At 24.5% G+C, this 10,471-nt stretch overlaps 1 protein-coding gene across 1 annotated transcript in view; it reads left to right on the forward strand.

Annotated features, from left to right (window-relative positions):
* LOC117173436 (flavin reductase (NADPH)) overlaps positions 1 to 10,471 on the forward strand; it is a 25,128-nt gene that overhangs the window by 7,934 nt on the left and 6,723 nt on the right. Inside the window, exons 2-4 of the mRNA XM_033362001.1 lie at positions 6,468 to 6,632; positions 6,825 to 6,914; positions 6,990 to 7,121. Coding sequence (XP_033217892.1) covers positions 6,468 to 6,632; positions 6,825 to 6,914; positions 6,990 to 7,121 — 387 coding nt within the window. The remainder of the gene's footprint in view (positions 1 to 6,467; positions 6,633 to 6,824; positions 6,915 to 6,989; positions 7,122 to 10,471) is intronic.

Raw genomic sequence — 10,471 nt, forward strand, 5'->3', positions numbered from 1 at the left:
AATTGCAAAATCTCATTAATGTATCAAATTCGGAATTTTTCTACTAATAAATCATGTAATAGTAATTATTCAAATTAGAAAAAAATCGATTTTGAAATTACATTTGAACTTCGTTAGATTTTCGAAACTTGAAATTGATTTTTAAATAAGTAAAATTTAAAAACATTCGGTTTTCTCATTTTAAGTCATTTAGTTTTTCGTTCGATTTTCGGAATCGTTGAAGATTTAAAACAATTTCCAAATTAGATAAAACTTCAAAAACATTTCGAATTTCGAATATTTTTGAATTTGAAAGAACTTGAAAATTGGAAGTTTTTAAACTTTTTAACGATTACGAAAGTCTATCGAAATTCAAACGTAATTTAAAAACGAATTTTTTAAAAAATTTGAATATTTATTATTACATGATTTATTAGAAGGGAAATTAATGGATTTTGCGATAGATAACTGCAAAATCTCACTAATGTATCAATTTCGGATTTTTCCTTTTAATAAATTGCAAAAACATTCGATTTTAAAATCTCATTTGAATTTTGTTCAATTTTCGAAATCGCTGAAGATTTAAAATAATTTCCAAATGAGTAAAAATGCAAAAACATTTGAATTGCAAATATTTTTTAGTTTGAAATAATTTGGAAATTGGACTTTGAATTTTTCCGTCTAATAAATCATTTGATAAATATTCAAATTGGAAAAACATTCGAATTGAAAATTACGCTTGAATTTTTTTCGATTTCGGAATATTTGAAAATTTTTAATTGAAGCCTCGGCTGAAATAACGTATCAACACATATTTTGTTTTCATGGAGTTCTATGTATATAGTTTTTCTTTTTACTGTTTCTCTATTCAGCGGAAGCGCTGTGATCGAAAATTCAAAAATGCAATTCGAAATGAAATGTCAAAATAGTCGAGGTTATTTTTTACATTCCCTGGTAATAAGCGTTGAATTCAGAAAAATTAAGAATTTGTATTCCTATGAATACGCGATTTTTCCTCCGTCTAAAAATCCCCCAACGGGAACAAAAAAAATGCAAATCCCATTTCCCTCAATCGACTTAGTAAAATATAACGAAAGTACTTATTTAACCCGTTTTTCATTACTAAATAGTTTTATATCTTATAAATTCGAAAAATATCAAAATTTATATTTATGTATATTTTAATAATTTATATAAACGTCTTAAAAAATGCAACAAAGAAATCTATTCAAATGTGTGAGTTTAAATAATTTTAACTCGAGAGAGGCAGAATTGAATTGGTTAGAATTAAAATTTCAGAACTTACATTTCGCATGAAGGAATTAAAACAACTTATTGCACATATTTTGTGAACTAATTAGAAGGAATTAAATAAAATCAAAATATGACCATTTCTGAGGAATAAAAAATATCTCTGCGAGTTGTGCTACCGGTACAATTGGAAGGAATTGAATATATTGAAAACATGTTGTCTTTGGGAGAATAGAAAACTGTGCGGGGGTCGCTATGGAAATAGAAGTGAATAAGTTTAGGAGCTTAAGAGTGTCGAAAAGAAATTGAAAAACTGAATTCAGTAAAATTCAATTTATAAAAATAAAAATAATTGGGTTGAAAATCTTTCTATTTCGTACAATTTTAAAAACAGTTTTTAAATTGTTTATTTGCACACTTTGAATTTATAAAGTATTTACGGAAAAAAGGCTTTCGAATATCGCAATTCAAATATTCTGGAATATACGTATGTTAAGTTTCCAGGGATGTTAGTTGAAATTTGCCGTTTTTTTCAATAAAGAAAACACTTTAATAATCTTCAAGGGAATCTCAAAAAATTTTTATTTAAAGTATTGACCATTGGATTCTACACATTTTGCCCATCTTTCAGGCAAATCATGGATACCATTCCAAAAAAACCTTTTTTTCTTTCAACGCAAACCATTCGACGAGCCATTTTTCAACTTCTTCAAAATTGTCGAAGCGCTGCTCTGCGAGTGAGTGTCCCATCGATGCGAAAAGGTGATAGTCGGACGGGCGAGGTCTGGAGAGTACAGTGGGTGCGATAATATTTCCCAATTCAATGTTTTAATGTGTTCTTCACCACTTTAGGGGTATGAGACGGTGCGTTGTCATGTTGTAGGATAACTTTGCCATGTCTTCGGGCCCATTCCGGCCGTTTTTCGATCAACGCACGATTCAAATTGATAATTGGTTGTCGGTAGCGATCCGCATTCACCGTCTCACCAGGTTTTCATAACTCGAAGTACACCACACTACACTGGTCCCTCCAAACACAGAGCATTATGGTCTTACGGCCAAAGCGATTTGGCCTTAGAGTCGACGGGCCGACCTCACCAGGTGAAAGCCATGATTTTTCCGCTTCGGGTTCTCGAAATAAATCCATTTTTCGTCCCCCGTGACAATTCGATGCAGAAAAGATTTTCTTTCGAACCGTTCAAACAGCATTTTACGAATGGGTTTTCGATTTTCTATTTGTCTATCGTTCAGTTGGTGTGGTACCCTTTTTCCATACTTTTGGATTTTTCCCATGGCTTTTAAACGTTGGGAAATTGCTCCTCGGGTCACATTTAGTGTTTGTACCAATTGTTTTTGCGATTGGGTTAAGTCTTCATCCAATAACGCCTGCAATTCCTCTACCAGCAATCAATGAGCTTCAACTGCTTTTTCTTTTGATGAAATAAGAAAAGTAGCGAATGCCGCAAATGCGATTTACTTGGAACGAAACTCGACATATTCACTGAGGTAAACAACTATAATGCTATTATTTTGGCATAATGGAATTGTGTATTTTTGAAGGTTATTGTCCATAGAAAAATATGACATAGATGCCAAATCATAGAAATGTATACATATCTCTAGCGACATCTATGAGTAAAACTGGCAAACTTCAACTAACACCCCTGGTATTTTTCATCTAGTTTTTGTTACTATGCCTCGTTGTATTTATTTTTCCCATAATATTTCTTTTGATCTAGACATACTAATTGTTCGTAAAAGTTTCTTTTGTCTGCAGGCAAACATTACGACATATCCAGCAAATCCTTTTTTTCTCAAAAGAAATGGGTATAGGAGCAAGGTAAAGTTGGGATAGCATGTGGTTTTTCAAAAGTGGAGGATTTTCTACTACAGCTCCTACATGTGCATTAAAAAGTAAAAAGTGGAGAATCCTCCTTGTATCAATATTAAAATTAAAATAACATAAAAATTGATATTTTTATTCATTTTATAAATAATTATTAATTTTAAAGACAGAATTCCATCATAGGGCAAAATCAAGTCTATTACATTCTTGGTAACATCGTTTATAAACTTGGCCCTACAAATTGTAAATAATAAATACAAATATAATTTCTCGTTTTTTTTTCATTAAAAAAAGGAAAAAAACACAGAATTATTCATGTAATTGTAATTTAAAACTTCGTTTTAGTTTTATTGTAACAATAATTTAAACAGTATTTTTTAATACAATTTCTGATAATAATTATTAATCAATTATTTATTTTACTATTTTTAAATATTACATTTGATATTACCGGCTCTGGACGTTTCACTGCTGGCACTTCGATTTTTATTCTACTAATGCAAGATTCTCCAGCCTCTCTATATTGTAGCCCTTTTATTCTTTCCTGCGTGCCATTCTAATAAATTTAATTTTCTTTTTTTATCTCTGTTCAAAGCTTCAATTTTAGACTTAGAAAGGTACATTTTCGAAGTATATAACCTCAACTATTTTGACATTTCATTCCGAATTCGATTTTCAAATTTTCGATGGCAGCGCTTCCGCGGAATAGGGAAACAGTTAAAAGAAAAACTCATATCCATAGAACTCTATGAAAACAAAATATGTATTGATACAACGTTATTTCAGCCGAGGCGTCAATTGTTTTTTAATTCCTTCAAAAATTTAAAAACTTTCGAGTTACCAAAGACTTTGAATACAAAATTTGAAAACGTTCTAACTTTGAATATTTTTTTTTTTATCTGAAAATCGATGGAAGTTTAAATGTAGTTTAAAATGGAAATTTTTAAAAATTTGAATATTTATTCTTGCATGATTTATTATTACATAATTTATTATGTAACAATCAGTTAAAAATTCAAAAAAATTTGAATTTCGAAACAGTTCGAATACAGAATTCGAAAATGTTCGAATTTCGAATATTTTTCAATTTGAAATTATTTGAAAATTGGACTTTTTTCAACTTTTTAACGATTTCGAAAATTGATCGCAATTTAGAAGTAGTTTAAAATTTAAATGTTTTTATAAATTTAAATATTTAATACTATATGACTTATTAAAAGAAAAATTCATGAATATTGTCATGAGATATAACTGCAAAATCTCATTTTGAATTTTCTTTCTAATAAATCATTTAATAACAAATATTCAAATTAAAAAAAATGCAAATTTAGAATTTCATTTCAATTTCGTTAGATTTTTGGAACTTAAAATTGATTTTTAAATCAGTAAAATTTAAAAACACTCGATTTTCTAATTTCAACTGGTTTAGTTAAACATTTTTTAACTTTTTAATGAATCCAAAAATCGACCGAAATTCAAACGTAATTGAAAGTTGAAACGTTTCTTTGTAATAAATCAAGTAATAATAAATATTCAAATTTGAAAAACATTTGACTTTAAAATTACCTAAAATTGAAAATGTTTAATTAATTTTTAAATCCCTTACAAATTGAAAAATTCTAATAATTCTGTAATAAATATTTCGGACTCGTTGTAGATTTAAAATTAATTTCCAAATCATTTAAAAATTCAAAAACATTCAAATTTTGGAACTGCTCGAATTCAGAATTTAAAAACGTTCGAATTTCAAATATTTATGAATTTTTAAATTTAATTGATTTGAAAATAATAAAATTCATGAATTAAAAAAAATAAATTATGTAATATTAAATATTCAAATGAAAAAAAACTTTCAATTTTAAGCTACTTTTAAATTTCTGTCCATTTTCGAAATCGTTAAAAATTTAAAAACGTTCAATTATTAAATTATTTTAAAATCAAAAATATTTGAAATTAAAACTTTTCAAATTCTGCATTGGAACTTTTACGAAATTCTAATGTTTTTGAATTTTTAACTGATTTTGAAATTCATTTTAAATCGTTAAAGATTCCGAAATTCGAACGAAATTTAAATGTAATTTTAAATTCGAATGTTTTTCCAATTTCAATATTTATTACATGATTTACTAGAAGGGAAACTTCGAATTTTATACATTAATGAGATTTTGCAGTTATATTAAATTTAATTATATATAATTATATACATTAAATATGACTACAAAATCTCATTGATTTATTAAATTCGGTATTTTCCTTCTAATTACTCATGTAATATTAAATATTAAAATTGGAAACAAATTCGAATTTAAAATTACATTTGAATTTCGTTAGATTCTCGATACTTAAAATTAAAAATTGCTATTTAAAAAAATTTTTAATATTTATTATTACGTGATTTATTAGAAAGAAAACTCAGGAATTTTGCTATATATAACTGCAAAATCTCATCAATGTATCAAATTTGGAATTTCCCTTTTAATAAATAATGTAATAATAAATATTGAAACTCAACATTTTTAATTGATGGAAATTAAAGTCGATTTTCAGATCAGTAAAAATGTAAAAATATTTGATTTTCTAATTTGAACTGATTTGGAAATTAAAAGTTTTTAACCGTTTTAACTATTCCGAAAATCGATCAAAATTTAGAAGTAGTTTAAAATTCAAATATTTTTTTAAATGTGAATATTTAATATCACATTATTTATTTGAAGGAAAATTCATAAATTTTGTGATGAGTTTATATAAGTTTAAAATCTCATCATTATATTAAATTTCGAATTTTCCTTCTAATAACTTATGTAATAGTAATTATTCAAATTTGAATAAAATTCGACTCTAAAATTACATTTCAATTTCGTTCGATTTTCGGATTCTTTGAATGTTTGAAATCTATTTAAAAAAACAAAAACATTCGATTTTTTAAACTCAATCTCAAATTCTAATGTTTTTGAAATTCAAATATTTATTATTAAATAATGAATTGGAAGAAAAAATAATTAATTTTGCGATAAGCTTATGACTAAAAAGTGTCATTAAATCATTAGTTCGAAATTTTCTTCTAATAAGTCATGTAATAATAAATTTTTAAATTAGAAAAACATTCGAATTAAAACGAAGGTTTGAATTTCATTCGATTTTTGGTACCGTTCACAATTTAAAATCGATGTCTAAATCAGTTAAAAATTCAAAAACATTCCATTTTCGAAACAGTCAAAGAATTCAAATACGTTAGCAATTCGTATTGTTTCAAATTCAAACACATTCGAATTTCGAATCAAAACTTAAAAATATAATTTTTTATTAAACTCTAAATTCCCTAAATTAAAGAATTATCGAAGTCTGAAAAAATATTATCCTAATTTCTAAAGTAAGAAATATTTTAAATTAGGCTTGGACGTGAGAGTTTTTGTCAGGGATGAGGCAAAAATCCCAGAAAATTTGAAAGCAAAAGTGGAGTCAATTGTGGGGGACGTTACAAATCCGGAAGAAGTTGCAAAAGCAATTGCAGGCAGAGAAGGAGTTGTAGTTGTCCTTGGCACTCGCAATGATTTGAGTGAGTTCCAAATTAAAAATTATATCTTAAATTTTGTTTTAATTAAAAAAATGTAATATTATAATTAATTAACTATATTTAACTAATTAATATTAAAAATAAATAATTAATTATTCAATTTTAAATATTTTTATTGTTTTTTATTACATTTTTTTAAAATTTGTTTTTCATTTATTAATTATTTATTTTTAGAACCAACGACTGTTCTTTCTGAGGGAATGAAAAATATTGTGCACGCTATGAAAAAACACAATGTCGAATTGGTTTCAGTCTGTCTATCTGGTAATTATTTATTATCATTGAATAATGACTTATTAGTATTAATTTTTTTTTATATTATCGTATTATTTTTTCCAGCCTTTCTTTTTTATAAACCCGGAACCGTTCCTGCAATTTTCAAAGATTTGAATGAAGATCATCAGAGGCAATTGGATATTGTGAAGGAAAGTGGATTAAAATGGGTCGCTATTTTGCCTCCTCACATTGCAGGTATGTTTTTATTTATAATTATAAAATAATAAATTCCGAGTCGGGAAATTTTTTTGGTCTGAGAAAGTCAGAGATTTTGAAAAAAATTAGAATTATCTTAGTTATTTTTTTAAAAGTGAAATCAGCATAGTCACTTTTTTAAATAAAAAAAAACACTTGAGTCATTTTTCTTATAATAAATGAAACCATTGATTATAGAAATATTATTGACTTCAGATATATACTTATTACGGAATTTTCTTGAATTCTTTTGAAATATTTTTGGCTATTTTAACACATGCCGAGGAATTTGAAATTGTTTTCAAAGGGTTCGAAATATTTTAGGGTATTTTAAAAGATTCTAAGGAATTTTTAATATATTGGAATAATTTGAAGGGTTTTCAAGGAATTAGAAAAATTGAATGATATTTTTTTCGAATTTCAAGATATTTTCAAGAACTTAAAAAAGGTTCAAGGGATTTAAAAAAATATCAAAGGTTTTAAAATATATCAAGGCATTTACAAAAATTCCAAGAAGTTTTCAAGAAGTTTAAAAAGTTTTCGGGGATTTCATAAAATTTTAAAAGATTTGAAATATTTTATGTTATTTTAAAATATTTCAAGGAATTTTTAATAGATTTCAATAATAATTTGAAGGGTTTCCGAAGAATTTAAAAAATTTAATAATATTTTTAAAAATTTCAAGAAATTTTCAAGAACTTTACAAATTTTCAATTGATTTCAGAATATTTCACAGGATTGAAATAATTCAGGAAATTTTAAAAGATTCCGAGAAATTCTTACTATTTAATTTTATTATTTTTCAGGATTTAAAATATTGTACAGAATTTAAAAAATCACAGTAATTTATAATTGACTTCAATAATTTGAAGGAATTTCGAAGGATTTGAAATATTTTAGGGTATTTTGAACGATCCGAGGAGTTTTTAATACATTTTAATGATTTGAAGAATTTTCAAGAAATTTTCAAAATTTAACGATATATTTTTTTAATTCGAAGATATTTTCAAGAACATTAAAAAGGATTTAAGGATTTAAAAAAATTACAAATGATTTTAACTATTTTGGAGTATTTTCAAAGATTCCAAGGAATTTTCAATTTATTTTCATAATTTAATAGGATTTCAACAGATTTGAAATATTTTAGGGAACTTACAAAATCTAAGGAATTTTCAATTAATTTCAATAATTTAAAGGGGTTTCAAAGGATTTGAAATATTTTAGGGTATTTAAAAAGATTCAAAGAAATTTTTCATGATTTGAATAATCTGAAGGGTTTTCAAGAAATTTGCAAAATGTAATGATATATTTTTTTAAATTCCAAGATATTTTCAAAAACTTTAAAAAGGTTCAAGGGGTTTTAAAAAATTCATAGGATTTGAAATATTTTGGGGTATTTCAGAAGCTTCCAAGGAATGTCAAATAGATTTCAATCATTGAAAGGGAGTCTAAAGAATTTGAAAGATTTCATATTAAAAAAATCACTAGGAATTTTCAAGATTTTAAAAAAGTATTAAAATACTTAATAAAATTTCGAAAATTTTGAAATATTTTAGGGTATTTTTAAAGATTCCAAAAAGTTTTTAATTTATTTCATGAAAAAAAATTGAATTATATTTTTTTAAATTCCAAGATATTTTCAAGAACTTTAAAAAGGTTTTTAAAAATAGGATTTGGAATATTTTAAGATATTTCAAAAGATTTCAAGATACTTTAGAAAGATCGTATATTTTTAAAAATCCCAAGGAATTTTCAAAATTTAAAAAAAGTATTAAAGTACTCCATAAAATTTCGAAAGATTTGAAATATTTTAGTATTTTAGGTATTTTACTTATTTATTTTATTTTCCATTCAATTTATTAATATATTATATTAATTTCATTCTGATTTAATTTATTTGCTTATTTATTTTGAGGTATTTTAAATATTCCAAGGAATTAAAAATATCCTTTTACAATTTGATTTAATTCCAAATGATTTGAAACATTTTATGATATTTTTAAAAATTCCAAAAAATTTTCAAGAACTTTAAAAAGGTTGAAGGGATTTAAAAAACTTTTAAAGGTCTTAAAATATTTTAAGGTATTTCAAAAAATCCCAAGAAACTTTTAAAAACTTTAAAAAGTTTTAAAGGATTTCATAAAATTTCAAAATATTTGAAATATTTTAGGGTATTTAAAAAGATTTCGAGGATTTTAAATAGATTTCAATAATATGGGAGGATATCAAAGAATTTTTAAGATAAAAGGGTGTTTTTAAAAAGTCCAAAAAATTCTCAAGATCTTTCAAAAGTTCCAAGCAGTTTAAAAAAATTGCAATGCTTTGAAAATATGGATTTTGAAGAATTCTAAATATTTTAGGACATTTGAAAAGGCTCAAAGGAATTTTTATAATATTTCAATTATTGGAAGTGATCCAAACAATTTAAAAGATTTTATATTTTTAAAAATCTCAAGGAGTTTTCAAGATTTTTAAAAAGTATTAAAATACTTAATAAAATTACGAAAATTGTGAAATATTTTAGGGAATTAAAAAATTTTAAGTAATTTTTAATAGATTTTATTATTTTGAAGGGTGTTCAAGAAATTAAAAAAATTTCATGATATTTTTTAAAATTCCAGGATATTTTCAAGAATTTTCAAAAGGATTCAAGGGTTTAAAAAAATGAAGAGGATTTGAAATATTTTAGGGTATTTCAGAAAATTCCAAAGAATTTTAAATAGATTTTAATCATTGAAAGGGATTCCAAAGAATTTGAAAGATTTTATATTTTTAAAAATCTCAAGAAATTTTTCCAGATTAAAAAAAGTATTAAAATACTTAATAAATTCTCGAAAAATGTGAAATATTAATTTAGGGTATTCAAACAGATTCAAAAGAATTTTTTCTAGATTTGCATAATTTGAAAGGTTTTCAAGAAATTTTCAAAGTTTAATGGTATTTTTTAAAATTTCAAGATATTTTCAAGAACTTTAAAAAGTTTCAAGGAATTAAAAAAAATGCATAGGATTTGAAATATTTTAGGATATTTCCAAAGATTCCAAGGAATTTTAAATATACTTTTATAATTTGATTTAATTCCAAATGATTTGTAACATTTGATCATATTTTAAAAAATTTCAAGAAATCTTCAAGAACTTTAAAAAGTTTTCAGGGATTTCATAAAATTTTAAAAGATTTGAAATATTTTATGTTATTTTAAAATATTTCAAGGAATTTTTTATATAATAGAATAGAATGTTTATTTCTCCATGTACATCCTCCTTGGACTTTTACATATACTACATTTATACCTTCTTAATAATACTGATATATACTTATACTTTGGTACTTTTGATCTGCTTCGTTAC

The sequence above is a fragment of the Belonocnema kinseyi genome, chromosome 5 (genome assembly GCF_010883055.1).
Source record: "Belonocnema kinseyi isolate 2016_QV_RU_SX_M_011 chromosome 5, B_treatae_v1, whole genome shotgun sequence".
Classification (NCBI taxonomy): domain Eukaryota; kingdom Metazoa; phylum Arthropoda; class Insecta; order Hymenoptera; family Cynipidae; genus Belonocnema; species Belonocnema kinseyi.